The following is a 16520-nucleotide window of genomic DNA, read 5'->3' on the forward strand; positions in this document are numbered from 1 at the left end:
ATAAATAAAAATCCATGACACAAGTAGTGACAAGAATACCACAGACTGTCATGAAGTTCACTAGAAGCATGAACATGGGTGTCTTACAGCTGTATAAAATAATTTTCCCTGGGTTCACCTTTATTTCTTCAGTTTTCATAACAGGATAATCCAGCATTGGCTTCGTTGTCCAGTTTTGGGTAGGAGTTGTTAATGTGTGCAGTCACAAATCTTACCTCTGGACACAAGTGCTTCATCACTTCATTTTTTTTGGATATAAAATTACCCTTGAAAGCTGTTGATGCCAAACAGCTGGGGTGATCCTGACCATTAATGCTAGTTTACCATGAGATGTTATATTAAAAGTGAAAAGGTGAGTGATTGAAGAGCAGCTGTTTACATTAACTAACTCCTGCAGTTTACCTAAAGCTACAAACTTGTGAACTTAAGTGAGTTTTTTAGGGATTTTTAAGTCAGAAACTTTCACTAATACTATGCAAACTGATCTAACTACATAGGTATAAATCAGCTATATATATTCCAATTGTTAAAATTTTGATGTGTGTCAAATCAATTCCCTGTGAATTTAAAGCAGGGGTCAACTGGGCCTCTTCTTTATATTTGGAGTGTAGGCGTGACTAAAACCTAAACTTTGTTACATGACTTTAGAGAGATCTGTCTTCATCTCTGGCTGGTCTAGTTGGTTGCACATGGAATGGTAAAAATAAGTGCTGCTGCTGTATCTAAAACTGGAGCATTGATTAATGAGGAAATTTGTGAAATCTTAAAGGGACTCAGAACTTCAGTGTCTGTAGTTCGGACTACAAACTGTAAATTCATTTTCCTAAAATACAGGTGCTGTAGAAACAAGTTCCTTGGAGATATGATTAAAGTTTAATAATATCAAAACTAGGACAGTGAAACCACAATTAACCTTAGATGTTCCGGATGTTCATCTTTTATCTTTTTTGTTAGGTTTTTCTTATAGGATCACATCCGCTGCTGGCTGTTGTAGTTCATGTGCTTTGAAACAGAGACTGTGGTGTGCCGTCTGCTCTGTCTTGCACTTGTGCTTTTGTAAGATGGCATTTTCTCGCAAAATGCTGAGGAACTGGGACAGCTTCAGACCTTTCAGAGGAAAGTATCTGTTCCTCCCAGACTTGCAGGATGACAGAAAACTCATAGTTTCCCATTTCAGGATGATCCTGCACAAAGATCAGCTGTCATGATTTGTTATATGAGTAAGGAGAAAGATTCTTGTGATTCCTTGTATTGTACTTTATCTGTTGTATGGTCATTTATGGATGTAAGATAAATGTGCAATCCAGACTTAAATCAATGAACTGGTAATCAAGCAGCCTGGATCTCAAAACCTGATTTAAACATTAGTAAGGCAAGAACTTTGCTGGATGTAGCATCATACCAGTTTTGCTGGTTTATCCCCAAGGAGCAAGATTTAAGAGATAAAATGCCACCCTTGAACCCTCCCCCAAACAAAGGCTTGAGGGTGGGAGGAAAAGGGTTGATTTCCTAATCCTGTTGCTGAAATCTCTGACAGTAACAGAGTATCTGGGCTGGAAGTCCTGCAGACCTACCTGACCGCTGGCTCCTTTCTTCCCTCGGAGGCTCAGGCACCCAAAAGCTATTCCCTGCACTCTGTAACACCCTTAATGTTGTGGGAAAGAGGCAGGCTTTAGAACAGTCCCTTCTCCCACGGCCTGCAGCATTAAATTAGATGGTATGGTATCAGCTGGAAAATTCCTTACAGAAGTCTCATTCATAATAATAGTTTTTAACCACGGAACCCCACAGACTTGAGTCTACCATTAATACTAAATTTTAAGTGTGATGTGACATGGGAGATGATGCTTTTCTTTCTATTAGTGTTCCCTAGACTGAAAAGAGGATATTCTCTGGATGGCTGGTAAGGTCTATTTTTACTATCTAATTTTGCTAATTTGCAATCAGCACCCTATGGTGCGGGTTTTTATGCTTTAGACTTAGAATTTAGACTCTGCTGTAAGTGGAAGAGCAGAAGCCTGCTCTGCTTTTCAAGTTATTCCCTAGTTGTGAGTTGTGGTGACTTCAAAACCAGAAGAACCTCAGCATCACTGACACCATCCTCAGTTATGGTACTGAAGGCAGCAGCTCTCCTAATCCAGGACATCTGTGAGGGGAAGGCAGAAAGTGTTTGTACCAGCTATTTTCATTGCATGGTCCTTCAGGGAACAGGAGCTGCATGCTCTGTTTGACCTTGATGTACGACAAGTCAGGACCTCCCTTGCTTGAGAACCCTCCTGGAGTGAAGTGTGGATTACAACCCCAAGCAGCTCAGTGGTATAAAAATTGAGCAGTTTTGCACAAGACCACTGTGCAGACATTGAAATTTTTGTATTACAGAATGATCACATATTTTTACCCTTAAGTGCAACATGTATAAAAGCAGGGAGCAGAACCATGCACAGTCTAAGTGACCAGTAACTCCTGTATGCAAAGCATGAGTAATGACTCAATGACACACTCACTGGAGACAGGTAAATGAGAAAGCAGGAGCTTATCCTTGAGCCCAGCAATTAGGACAGTCCCCTGGTTCCTACTGTCAGGCAACTAAGTGCTAATACCAGCTGGTTGTGAGTGAAATGTTAGGTGTGATCCTATTATACCTACTCCCCTGTGTGACTTTTTCAGCAGGAAGACATCCACCTCAACTGCTTGAGCTAAATAGGTGGTTTTCAGGCACAAACAACAGCAGCTCATCAGGTGTACAGAAGCTGTTGGATGTCACAAACATTTGCTTTTTAAGTGACAAAAGTGTCATCTTTATGGATCTGTTCTGGGCTTGTCTAAACTTCACAGAAGTAGCCTATTCATCACCTCAGTGTTATTTTTGGATCTAACACGATATGCCTAACTCAAGGATTCTGGATTCTGCCTACAACAGAGCACTGCACTCGCTAACTTCAGTCTAAGTGCTAGTGAAACTACTTCTGGTGCAGTAGTTAGTCAACTTCAACTACTGCACCTCTTCCAGAATTGCAGTTTGAGCTGGTGGAGGTTTATTTCCACCCAGCTGTGCATTCAGTCTGAACAGTTGGCTTTTAAGGTTCTGAACAAAAACTCCCAAACTGAGAGAAGCAAAAAAAGTGAGGGGCTCTCTCCCCAGCACTTGTGCCCAGAAGGAATAAATACTGGCCTCAGAAGAAATTCAAGTATGTTAAAAAAAGGGCAACTCCTACATTGATAATCAGTACCTTTAAACTGAGGATAGAGTTCAAAGTGCGAAACAGACTTGCATACACACGTGGCTGCATAAAAGAATCATCAAATGATTGTCAGTGTGACCTACTGCTGAATACACTCACAGATTCTGTCTCAGATACAGCCGCTTCTTTCTGCTTCTGCCTGGAAGGGATGCAGTATCCTTGACAAGTACCTGTCCAGTTGTCTTCATCTTTTTTTTTTTTTGCTGCTAATTTACTATCCTCTAACTTGCAACTAATACATGCTAGGATGTAGCTGTTTCTCCTTGAAGCAGCTCCCTGTACCATCCAGAGTATTACGGTTAGAGTAAAACATGCTAAATTAAGCAGACTGTACAGGAAATAGGAAAAGTGAGAAGGGCTGTTATTTAGGTACAAAAAGCCCAGGATATTATAAACTGGTACTGACAGAACCTTGAAGTTACATTTGAAAAGTGATTACTTCTTTCATATAGACATCTACTATTTTTGATCAAGTTCTTTAATAATCATGAAGGTTTTACCTCTGCAACATCAGCTGTGTCAAGCTGTTGTATAATCTCTTTAAGTATTAATGGTCCACAAACACCCATCTTTTTGATTGTTAGGAGCTGCACAAGGCAGCTTTGATATGTGGGATTCAGCTACCATTAGCTGTGTATTCCTGGATTTGGCATTTCCAGTTCTGGAAGGCTCTTCTATGCATCACAAAATACTTATTAGGGGAAACTATTAGGAGAAAAGAATGACTTTGGTGTGCAGGCTCCCTGGGTCCCATATGAAGACAAGGAAGTACTGTACAGTGAACGAACAGCACTGTCAGGCTGAGCAGAGACCTGCTCTACTATGAGGGAGCATAACTTACCCCACCACCGGCTCTGAAAGGTCTCTACGTGCATCAATGCTACAAGCTTTTTAGCAAATACTAAAGCAGCAGCTTTTGGGGCTTCTACTGGCTTGGTTCCATGACCCTACTTCCCCTTCAGAGCTTTAGACACTGGTTTTGAGGTTGAGGCTTTTTCCTGAGATGATAAATGTGGGCTCAACAATGTTGAGGGTTTCAAAGTCATAAAACCATTCATCAACAAGAACATACCTTCTGCAGACAGGCTTGCTGCACCCCTTTATCTTCCCTAGTGCCTCCTGGATTACCTTCTTGGTGGGTAATCTAAAGAATCTGAAGCTCAGCTGGTTAAAGCAAGGGCTACTGACTTTAGCTGCAAAGAGTCAGCCTTTCAAGTTGAGGCAGAAGATGAAGTTTTATGTAGCAGTTCAACTAATTAGCAGCTTTTCCCTGCAGAACAGAGGTGCTCTCATCACCTCACTCCTCTCACACTAGCTCTCATGCTCATCCCATTACATGATAATGCAATTCAACTAATTAATTTTAGTGACTTTTTAATAGAAGGTAAATTTTCTGCCATTCTTATGATTTGAATCAAATCACTGTGTACTTGCACCGTGTACTCCCCTCTTTGGCCGCAGCAGGCTATTAACTTGGCTCAAACCAAATGAAACTGCAGAGTTGGGTTCCTGTGTTATTGCTTAGCCATGATGCAGTAATAACCTCTGCGGGAGTGCTACTCATTCTGCAACTAGTTTAAAAAAAAAAACAAAACAACAAAGTGAGCAGTGTACACTTGGAGATGATTTTGCTGCTGCAGGTGTATTTTTTGTGTATAGGCACCTCACTGGTCTCCAGAAAGCCAGTGTTCCCTTGGCTTTGGTCCACTGGGTTTAAAGGGAACTAATTGCCAAGCCACTCTAGGCATAGCCTGGAACAGGACTCAAGGACATCACAGCTGGCACAGCACCATGAGTGCAAGCATCACTGCCAGTAAGAGGCTGCAATCGCTTTTACAGGCAAACCTGTGACAAGTGCAGATTTTTAACTGCAACTTTGACACCCAAACTGTGATCGCTTCTTTCACATTAAGGATTCTATGCTTTTTAAAGAAATTTAAAAGGAATATAAACATGACTTCTATGAAACTGACCTATTTGAAGCCTCAAGTGGACTTTAAGACAGGAGACTGCTAGAACACTGCAGTTAGTTAATTATGCACCAAAGTTGACATCAAAACAGGGTCTTTGCCTTCCATCTGTGCTAGAAAACACACACAAATCTTAGGAAAAGCCATATGTATTATGTTTACAGTACAGGTGAAGGAAGCAAAGTGGTGAAAAGATACCACCCATGCCATCTTCTAACAGATTCACTGCCCCTTCCCACCACACTGAATGCCTGTGATGTCATGAACCAGAGAACAGTTCATAGGTCCCAGTTGTACAAACCAAAGAAATACAGACCAATCATCTAAGGCACATGTTGAGGGAACTGGGCACATCTAGGCACTCAGGTTTGTTAGCTCCAGCATAAGGATTAGCCGAGTTGGTCAGACCAGAAGGTCCTTGTAACGCTTGTGTCCCATCTCTGCTGGTGGCCAGGTGCTATCTGTCGCCACACGGCCATATATGTGGGGAGTGCCTGAGACCAGAGCAGGCAGGCTGCCTCCCACTCACCCTCTGGCACTGCAGAGTTTAGCCAAGAAGAGCCACATCAGCCTACCTTCGGGCAGCAGGTGTCCACGATTACACAGAAGCTGGCCAAGTCAGAGATGCTGAAGCGTTCATGAATGTGTTATACAGGTAACAAGAATAAAAGGCATAGTCTTTCATGTGGTTGAGCAAAGCCTTCCCAACACAACTTTCACAGTTGGCAGTGAAACATACAACACTTCAATACCATCATGGTAGCACGCCAAAATCCTTAAGGATATTCTGACATAAGGGCAAGTTCAGTTCTTCAGTAAGCAATTATACACCAAAGGATGTTTTGCTTCCAATAGGTAAAGGGACCTCTTCATAAACTATTTTGAGATAAGGGAACTTCATAGGTAAAAACCAGTATTCCAAGTTATAGAAGAGGTAAAACTGATGATTCAAGATGACACGATCAATTATTTTTAAAAGATCCACAAAAAACTCTCCAACTGTCCGATGAGGTTTGAATGGATAGTAGAAGTCTCTTATAGCTGCTGCCAATGTCCGGTTTCCTAGTGGTCCAAAAATAGATGTTTCATTTCCCAAATAAATAGGTTCTCCACTGAATAAAATTATGCTCGTATAGTTTGTTTGTATCTTCTTAAATACAGCTCCTAAGTCAGCTAGCTTCTGGTATGTTCTCAGTATAAATTTAGAGCATTCATAAGAGTCAAACCATACTGTTGACTGTTTGTCAGGACTTGCTTGAACTGTCCAGGTCTCATAGTAAATGCCAGTCTCATTGTCGTATTTTACCCATTTTGCCATTTCGTTAAACATGGTTCCTGTAAGAGATGAAAGTAAGTATTACAGAGATAAGGTAACAAATACAAAGTGACTCAAAATAGTTTCCATCTATTTCAAGGCTCACCTCCCTTCCCTGCAAAAGTTTACCTACAACATTACCTAACCATACAAAGACACAAGGCTTGGGTTGGAGGGAGAAGTGATACCCCACTGAATAAACTATACTTATATGTAAGTTATTTAAACTGTAATTCCTTTTTCTGCCCCATTTGCTGCTACTATGCCAGAACATCCAAATGTCAGAGAACCATGACACTTCTCATTTTGTTTTATCCATGTAGACAAACAGGGCAGGTGGTACAATCCAGAAGAGATCCTGACAAAGTGCTCACCAGTGCAACAGGTGTTTCTGCGCTTCCTCAAGTTTTAACTAAATTCAGCAATTCAGGGCAGAAGTTTTCATGTCTCTCCACAAAAGAAACCTTAGACTGAGCCACCCTGCTTTTCTAGTTCAGCTTTGCTGGCTGAGCAGCTGCTAGGCTAAACAATATGAATTGGATGTGAAGACCAGTAAACTTAAAGACCTTATGGGTTATTTTTTAATTTAGAATACATTTGGAGTGTTTTGGTGATTTCACAACTGGAATGAGGAAGACATCTTTAACTCAGCTCATCCCTCCGGTAGCTCCTTTCATTTGATGCATCTGCTGCCCCAAAATAGAGCTGAAGCACAGGACTAATCTTCCTTCATTTGTTTTTCCTGTAGTCCTAGCACTGCACGTCAGCCTAGCCCTTCACGCCCTCTCTTTCCTCAGTCACAGCACAAGGTACAACCATCTATGACTCAAATCCATCTAGCACCTCACACTCACAGCATGACCAAATTTTGCAGATCCTTCTTGTGCGATACGTCAGAAGACACAGTCAGACAACAGATTGCAATCATGATGATGTTCCAAGCCATGATCTCTCTTTAGCTGCAAGTGTTACTGCTGTGGGTACAGTAACTGTGCTTGGTAGCTGCTGAAACATAGGCAAGACTTGCAAGCCAAGAGACTGGCAGCAGTTACCTCGCAGTTCAGGGGTGGCAGACACCAGACAGATCTGTGTCACTAACACTGCCCTGCACGCAACAGCCAGCCTCTTGCATTAAGTCTGAATTCAATTCACTGCAATGTTGCATTTGTCAAGACCAGTGAAAAGCACTGCATGCCACACATCTCCCCCCAAAACAAGATGCAAAGGTCAGACTGCTGGCTCTACTCTTCATCAGAGAGTAAACACATCTCACACTTAACTTGAAGGTAAGGCATGTGGGCAAGCTACTACCTCAGAGTAACTAAAGCTCTGCACATTCACCTCCTAGGCATTATAACTGTTCTTCAGACTTCAGAGTTTTTGGGCTTCACAGTAAACATAACAATCATTCTGTTTAGTGAAAGTGTTGGATACTTTCTTTTTTAATTGCCCATGACTTGGTTTAATAAAACAGCAAGTCATTCAATCTCTATCAAGAACGGTACTTCCTATACACTGTAGATGGGCTTGAAGCTCCCCTTTATCTTCTCTAACTCCTACCAGATTAGCTTCCTAGTGTGTATCCTGTAAGGCATGTTATTGAAAAGGATTTGCCTCTCCTAACAAGACCAGGATGGACTTAATGCAGTTCTCGCCTTACATCTTAAATTAAACAAAAGTATTACAGGTTAATGCATGGCTCCATGATAATCTGTTGGAAAATGCCTAGACAATCAAAAATCAGACTTTGGATATTCCTGCCCTATTTTCACAGAAGAAACATACCCCTAAATAACATTAACCTGGCCAATGGGCTTTAAAAGAAAATGAGATTGCTCCACTGTGGTCTCTGACACTGCTGACAAACAGCTCTATAGGATCTCACAAGGGCAAAGAGGGTCCAGCTGTTTCATACATTAAAGTCCTCTCCCATGAGATAGGATGCTTTTTGCCTGCTCTCTGAAGGAAGCAAGTTCAGCTCATAATGCTGTCCATCTGTGCTTGCACCCACTCACCCTCTTCCACAGTACCTTTCAGATTCCTCGTCAAATTCAGACAATTCAAAACTCTCAGAGATGCTACCTTCCTAAAAGTTTCATGGAAACAGGAAGCAAGAGAGACAAGGAGGGCTGTAACAATGCCTCCACAAGGCACCAGCGTAACCTCACCTTTCTTAGGCATCAAATAATCCACACAGGCAGGAAGTATTACAAGTTCCACAACTGTATGAAAACATTTAACTTGGTATTGATACAAAAGAATCCAACGATATCAGGCATCAAAGATATAAGTCATGAGCTACAAACTCACAGGAAAGCAGCTCCACTTATTTAATTGCTTAAAGAACAGCCTAGAATTTCTTAGCAGCACTGGATAGGTTATCTAGAGACTTAGTCCAGCAAAGCTGCTAAAGGTGGAAGCAGGCAAACATAAAGCACCACATCACACTAGCTGTAATGTGACTCTCCACTGTGCCTTGTACACTCTGCTAACTTCAGAGAGTAAGTGGTGTTGGTCACACAAAATGCAACTCTCCAAGTCCTCAGTGGACTTTGTTCGTAAGTCATTCACTGTATTACTACAGTAATCAACCAGATTTATTTAAATGACCTTTTTATTTTAGGATTTCAGTGCTCAGTATATACCAGGAAGCTATTCTGGTGATCATCCACGTAGAGGAGTAAATCCTGGTTTTGTTCTACAACATATGACAGAGACCTATTACTGGGGATATTTGCGCAGTTTTTATGACACATAATGGGGGAGATGGAAATAGAGATTAATATTTTTTATATTTATGAGACTATTTCTAAATATGCCTTATTTGTTTGCTCAGTAATGTACACATTTTCACCAGTTTTTCTATCTCAGCAGTCATCTGCCACTTCACAATAGAAGGTTTTGTTTTGGTGAAACCACGTGAAAAGAGTCCATAATGGTTCTGTATAAGCTGTTTTGCTATTTTTACACTCAAAAGACTCAAGTGTTTTTGTACAGCAACACCAAATGACTCTCATTTAACAACTCTTCAGTGTGTGTTGCTCCAAAAGCAGCAGCCTCATACTGCTTTCTGTATTAAAGAGAGTGCAGAGATAGTATTTCAGTTTGAAATTAGCATCAATGACTAACATTGCGAATAACCTACAAAACATAAAAGATACCGCTTGACACGAAGACAAGGCTGACTCTATATTTTATGATATCAGCACTATCCAAAGCATCTGAAATCTACCTGATATTGTGGTCACGAGAACTAAAGTTCCATTTTCCTTCCAGTGTGCATCATCTATTCCTTCATAAAAGCAGGCAGCTCCCTGGTTACACCAGAATGGTGCATCCATGCCAGGCCGGAGATGTGGAAATGTGCAGTTCCCAAGTTGGAAGAGCTCATACCACTCCATTGTGTAGTTTTTGCCCGTTAGAGAGCTCTTGAAACCCACAGCATCATGCATAATTTTCTGGAAAAGAAAAAAAACAACCAAAACCCCAAAACTTTAACATAAAAACAACTTCAGCTTGACCTGTACAGAAGATGCGATGCTTGGGAGCTGTTGTGTAACAGGGTGAGAAGAGGGGAAGGGGCTCCTCTAACATCTTGGATTCAGTAGCATCGATGCACAATATACTATATTGTATCACACACATACTTTTGTCACAGTCACACTGTCTCAGTGGTTGTCCATCCATCCATTGTAAATTCTGTTATTTGGAGGCAGATACTCAGTGGGAGCTCATCATCAAAACTCAAGATTACTGTTGAATCCTTAACCTCACAGGGGTATCAAAGAAATAAAGAGCAGAACTGAGTTACCAAAACCAGATCTTAAAAGGAATGAGATAAATATTTCTTTTAAAAGCTTTATAGTAAATACATAAATTCAGCCTTAGTTTAACAACTGAGGTAATGATATTTGAAGCTATTTCTATTTTTGACTCTGTGCTTGGTTTTGATGTTGCCATTTCATGTTCACTAGTATTTCTTTATTTGTTAGAGATCATGCTTTGAAGCTTAATTATGCTACTGCTATAGCTATAAATATTACTAAAGTTGAGATTCTTTCATATTTGCATGACTCTATGAATGGAGACTTTAATTCAATACTGATCATAACATTGAAGAAAGAACCATAAAAGCAACCAACTCCCCATGATCCACCGTTCTGACCAGCTAGCCGTCCACTCCTGACAGATATCCATGTTCATGCAAATATGTAACTTTTTAACAACAGAAAAGTTAATACATTAAGCAAGCATTTCATCTGATTTAAGGGGACAAATAAATGTATTTTCCCAATGCAGTGCTAGTGCAGGAAAAAAAAGACACCCAAAATGTAATGGGGTGTGTATACAAAACACTCCCAATATGCAGCTCTGGGGGGGAACACATTCAAACCCACTAACAGTGCTGGTCATACCCTTTTCTTTAGCCGAGCTAAGTTCTGTAACTCCTGTTTGAAACTTACTGCTCTTTGGGTATCTTTCCTATAAATAGCCTAGCTTGTGTGCTCCAATACTCTTCCATACAACCTTACAGCTCCCATTCTTGACACCTGCTGTTGAATTCAGCTGAATTTGCCACTATAACTTTGTTAAACAAAAACATCACCTTACCAAATGTCCCAGTAGGTCTCCATATTTGAATTCCCATACTGGAGCCTGTAATCGATACACTTCAATGACATCCTCCTCTTTCATAACTGGAATGGCAGAGCCAGTGGGACAGAAGGTGTAACGAGCTTGGCAGTAAGGATCAGGTTTTGGACGGTAATCAAAGCGCCTGTGTTGAGAAAAAGAAGCACACAGAATGATAAGCACAGCTTCATGGCCGGAGTAACTGTCTCATGGCTTCCTAAGGGCTGAGCGGAAGAGGTCAAGAGTCCAGCCACCCCCAAAGACATATTCTGTCATCCAGATGCTGTAACACTTGGAGTACACAAGCTTGTAAGGCTACTGAGGTGCATGTCTGCAGAAACAGGACTTATGGACTTAAGACTCATGAATGCAAGTCACACTGTACACAGTACTGATAGTGAAGGAGTGGAAATGATGCAGATTACAAAAGGTGACTTGTACTCACAAAATCAGAGACACATAGATGCTGGGTAGAGGACAGTTTGAGACGTGCCTCAAAACACTCTCCTAACAGTTTGTCTACCCAGGGATTGACCAGTTTGCTCTTGGAAACTATTCTACACTAAGAGCTCCCCAGATGGAGCTATTTTTACTCTAGAATATTGCCAATATCAGAAATATTCTATTCCTCTATGCTAATTTAGATAAAGAGGCCTAAGAACCTAGCTAGGATCACTGTTTTCATTCATCATTCCTATTAAAACTCAAAAACTGAAGACCGAATCCACTTACATACCACACTATATACGAACAGCAAAAAACCTTTCTGACAAGTCTTCCTTTCCCAATTTCCTTCAGATTCACTCACTGTATTTCACTTAAAACAAGGTTCCTATATTCGTGTTACCAAGACAGATTTGGCTACACAGGTTGCCCAGAGCACAGCCTGAAAGTCTAACACACTCAGATGCCCAGGGCTACTGAATAGCACAAATACCCCAGCCATGAGATGACTCAAGGACACAGGACTTCCTGAGCCATAGTCCAGTAGCCCTGCTGAGACACCGCTGATTTTCCCTATGGACTTCTTCTCCAAGTTTGCTGGGTACTTCAGCATGTCTGCCTTTATTTTGTCCAGGGGAAAAAAAGAATAAAAAAAAAAGAAAGAAAGAGAAAAAAACCACCAACAAAAGACTTATGCCAGACACACATTTAAGTCCTGTTTCTAAACCGTGCACCTAACTTTTTCAATTTCTCCTCCCACTGCACCTTGCATCTGACAAGAAGGTAACAAGCATGTTAAGAAGCATTAAAATACCACATTTCTGAGTGTCTCACACTGACAGGCTCATACTCCAGTTTTGACCATCCCGAGACCCAGCCTTGCAACCCCTGAACTTGCTGGAAAGCCCGAATGCCTCGTGACTGCAAGATCTGCGCCTTCTGGCATCACCTGATACAAATTTAACTGATAGGAATTATGCAACAGGATTTCAAAACTTCAGGCGTGCATTAGATAGCAGCTAAACTATAATGCCTCCCTTTATAAACAGGAAGCCCACACAAAATACACATGCAAGCGTAGCCCTCCTCCTGAAGAGGGTTATTTCCTCAGCATAACCAAAGCCATAGCAACTTGCTTCAGCAGAATGCAGAACATGCACTGTTCTGCTTTCCCCAACACCACCAGGTCTTCTCCTGGAGCTAAGACAGCTCCAGAGCCACGAACGGGATTTTATACCATTTCACTTAACATGAACCGAAGTATGAAGCAAACTTAAATTTTAAAAATAAAATAAATCGTAGCCAGGCTTCCTCATCACAACTTTTTCCTAGAACAGGAATGAAAGGACCATCTTCAAAGCAAGGGCTGCCGTTCCCGGGGGCAGCAATCCCGCTGCTGCCAGAGCCAGCGCAGCTCTAGGCCAGGGACGGGGCACCCGTTCCCGAACGCTTGTGAGCTGCACACACCACATACCGTATAAATGACAAACACCCCCGTGATTAAAAAAGGGGAAACTACTCATGGCCTTGTTAGTCTAAAACTTAAATAAACGAACGGAAAGCTGGCGGGCCGAGGAGGAGGAGGCGGGCGGTCAGGCGCAGGCAGCCGGGCCGGCCGACCGGGCGACGGTGCCGGGCGGCCGCGGGGACGCGCCTCTCTCCCCGGCTCCGGCCGCCGGGCCCCCGCCGCCTCACTCACCTGTAAGGCACCGGCCACCGCCGCTGCGGGGAGCGGAGCTCCCCCGAGAAACACGGCCCCCAAGCCGCCGCCGCCAGCAGCAGCAGCAGCAGCCGCCGCCGCCGGTAGTGGCGGGCGGCGCCCATGGCGGCGCGGCCTGCGGGGCTGCGAGCCGGGCCCCGGTGCGGCGGGCGGACGGGCGGTCAGGGGAAGCGGCGGGGCCGAGGCGGGCGGGGCGGGAAGGAGGCCGCTCCTGCGCCCGCCCACAGGGCCCGGGGCGGCCGGCGGTGCCCGCCGAGGGCCCGCGCTGGAGGGCGTGAGGCGGGCAGCGAGCTACGTGCAGGGTGCTGAGCAAACGCGGGTTTTTCGTCCTCCTCCTGAGGAAAACCAGCCGTGTGCTGAATCGTCCCTTAAAGACGTCACTTGACTGAACTACGGTTTCGGTTTTCTGGAGACCCGGACAGCTACGCATTCTTTTAATGTAGCCGAAGTCCTTGTCACCAGCCCGGTATGCTGTTTCAAGCATTGCTTCGGAGCCACTTTAAAATGCACATCCAATGCCCATCCTTACGACCAGAATCCACCGAGAGGGATGACTTCTGGGTCTGGACCCGGCACGATGAGGTGAGGCCTCACCAAATGGCAGAAGGGCTTCTGCTGTGGTAAACGGCATAGCCCTGAGCCTCTTCTGGCTGGCCAGAAGTCTTGTCTGAAGCCTTTCAGGGCTTCAAGCTAAATTGTTCGTGTACCCATCACCCATTTCAGAACACTTACTCAGGTTGTAACAACTTACATTGCTGGGATTACAGGGCAGTTTATTCTCTCATTTTTACGACAATAGCGAGAACTATCTTTAAGATGAACTCTGGCTAAGAGAAACAGAGAGGACAGGTTGGCCGGCAGGATCCCTGCAGCAAACGCAGCTTTTTCTAGCTCTGTAGAGTTCAAAACCGGCTATGCTGGCGTCAGAGTCCAGGAGGCCAAGTTTGGTAGTTGGCATCAGCAGTGAAAGCGCTGGTGTGTGCTGTTCAGTGGGTAAATAACTGTGCTGTGAACTTTTGACTATCGGGAGCCAAATATCCCTGGTCATTGCATACGAGCCCCTAAAGAACAACCAGTTCTCTAGTCAGCACTATGCTAGGCTATACCCAAACAAAACGAGGTGGAAAACCATGCATCCTACATAAAAATGCAGGATAGGCTGCTGAATATCAGTTTCAGTAATGCTGGAGGTACTAAAGGTGTTCAGAAAACCGTAAGATGGCTCAGCTATTAAAATATTTAATTTCAGCAACATTTCTGTCTCTCACTTCATTGCTGTCTGATTCTATACTGCTTATCTTTAAAATCCATGCCATTCAGCACAATACATTAATTTCATGCGTGTATACATAATCTATACACACCTATATTTCTGTATTTCGTTTTAATCTCATGCATGTTGTATCTGCTTTAAAGTAAAGCTCTGGTTTTGTTCTTTATAAAATAAAGTGTCCTATTACTCATATGTGTTTCCTAGCTTGAGTGTAGTACAAGATGCCAGCTCTTTCATCTGTTCAAAAAGGTATGTGTTTGTATGGAATATAGCTGTAATTCCTAGTTTTAGATATTTTGATGTGTAAATCGGGAAGTGCTTTATGAAATACAGGAAGCATAATTTATCCCTTCTATGAAACCAGGATGCAGGGAAGTGAAGTGACATAATTAAGGTGCTGTTACTGCTTGTTAGTCAAACTAGAAATTCAGTATGAACTGGTTCTTAGTCCTGGCTCTATTAAGTCTCCATTCAGACACTGCTGTGGTTGCTGAAGGTGTCAGGTCAAATGACTACGATGGCAAAGCTATTGTTTTGGGGCGGGGGGGGTGTTTCTTCATTTTAGTAGCATTTTTGTATCTTACTTCATTGCATCCTGTAGGAGTCTCTTGCAGCACAGTACTGTTTTTTCTTCTCATATGACCTATGTTGTGAACCATATTTTAACACAGAAAATAAATGACTAATAAATTTGTGAATAAAAATACTTGAGCTAAAAAGCTCACATCAGCAATTTCTGAGTCAGCAGATGTCTCGTTTATTATCCAGAAACATGTCAAAGTGCCCTTTATAAACCCACAGAGCTGATCTGCATCTTTGTCCACTAGCAGGCTTAGAGGACAGATTGAGACTGGCTACAAAGATCAGCTTCTGGAGTTGAAAGGATTCCTAAATTTTTCTCATTTCCCAGAGTATTTTCTTTTGATTAGTGAAAACCAAAACATTTTCCTGAAACAATGAAGAAGACTCTCGGCAATTTCCCATTATAAAATAGTACCTTCTCCATCTCTGCCCTTGACAGCGACAGGATGGAAGGAACAGAGAGAAGGGAAAATAAACCCTGCTGCTGCAGCCAAAAGTTGTGGGTTTGAACAGCTAGTTTTGTTTTGAACATCTACATGAGTCATCAAACTGTAATAGTCACAGCAAAGAGGCTGCTGAACCTGAAGTAACAGCTCTTATCTCACAAAAATGAGCTTCTCTGGATGGTGCTTACATCTTCAGGTGCACATCTGCCAGCCTATATACTGGCAATATGCCATTCCGTAAGAAATTTACAGTTATATATGGAACACAATAGACAAAACTACATAACTGGCAGTTTTGCTGCTCGCGGGGTTTTTTATACTCACGCTGGCATACGATAGCTATTGAGTCAGCTGGATGCACACTGAAAAATAAAATTGTTACCTGAACTCATATAGAAGCCAGACTTCTTGAGAAAAGGAGCCAGATACAGGACTCCTCTGCACCTATACTCTGCTACGTAGCCTGAAATGCAATCTGAACTGTGTGTTGGGGTGGGAGAAAGTCAGATGCCATGTCTTTTTTAGAAGAAAGGAGAATGGCTGGGCTTTGTGACTGTGTAAGGTAGGGCTAAGGGTTCCCCTCAGGTCCTCCTCAACCCTGAGAGCTAGGATGAGGGCTGTGCTCAGGACAGATGTGCAGTTCAGTGGGCATTTGGGACTGCAGGGCAGCCCCTGATTTGTCTGGCAGCTTAGGGGGCAAGTGAGGGAAATGATTTCTTTCCACGCTGGAATTCCAGAGGGGCTCTGCTAAAGCCTGAGAGATAGGATGAGGGCTGGGATAAGGATGCAGATGAAGTTCATCACGAGTTTTAAGCTAAGAGTGACTCTCTCAGATCTGCTGCAGGGTAGGGATAAGTGAATTGATGAGTCAACTGGATGCAGTCTGTGAAATACAG

At 42.8% G+C, this 16520-nt stretch overlaps 1 protein-coding gene across 2 annotated transcripts; it reads right to left on the reverse strand.

Moving 5' to 3' along the window:
- Positions 1–5345: 5345 nt before the first annotated feature.
- On the reverse strand, positions 5346–13461 carry CLN5 (CLN5 intracellular trafficking protein). Of its 2 annotated transcripts, none has more exons than XM_030036257.2 (4): positions 13303–13461; positions 11139–11304; positions 9760–9985; positions 5346–6547 (listed from the first exon to the last, which is right to left on the reverse strand). In XM_030036257.2, the coding sequence occupies exons 1-4, from the start codon at positions 13425–13427 to the stop codon at positions 6036–6038; spliced, it is 1029 nt and encodes a 342-aa protein (XP_029892117.1). In that variant the 5' UTR covers positions 13428–13461; the 3' UTR covers positions 5346–6035. The 2 variants fall into 2 exon arrangements, with proteins under 2 accessions (XP_029892117.1, XP_040984553.1); XM_041128619.1 differs by lacking the exon at positions 13303–13461 and adding an exon at positions 12438–12570.
- Positions 13462–16520: the final 3059 nt, after the last annotated feature.

Source organism: Aquila chrysaetos, chromosome 14 (genome assembly GCF_900496995.4).
Source record: "Aquila chrysaetos chrysaetos chromosome 14, bAquChr1.4, whole genome shotgun sequence".
Classification (NCBI taxonomy): Eukaryota; Metazoa; Chordata; class Aves; order Accipitriformes; family Accipitridae; genus Aquila; species Aquila chrysaetos.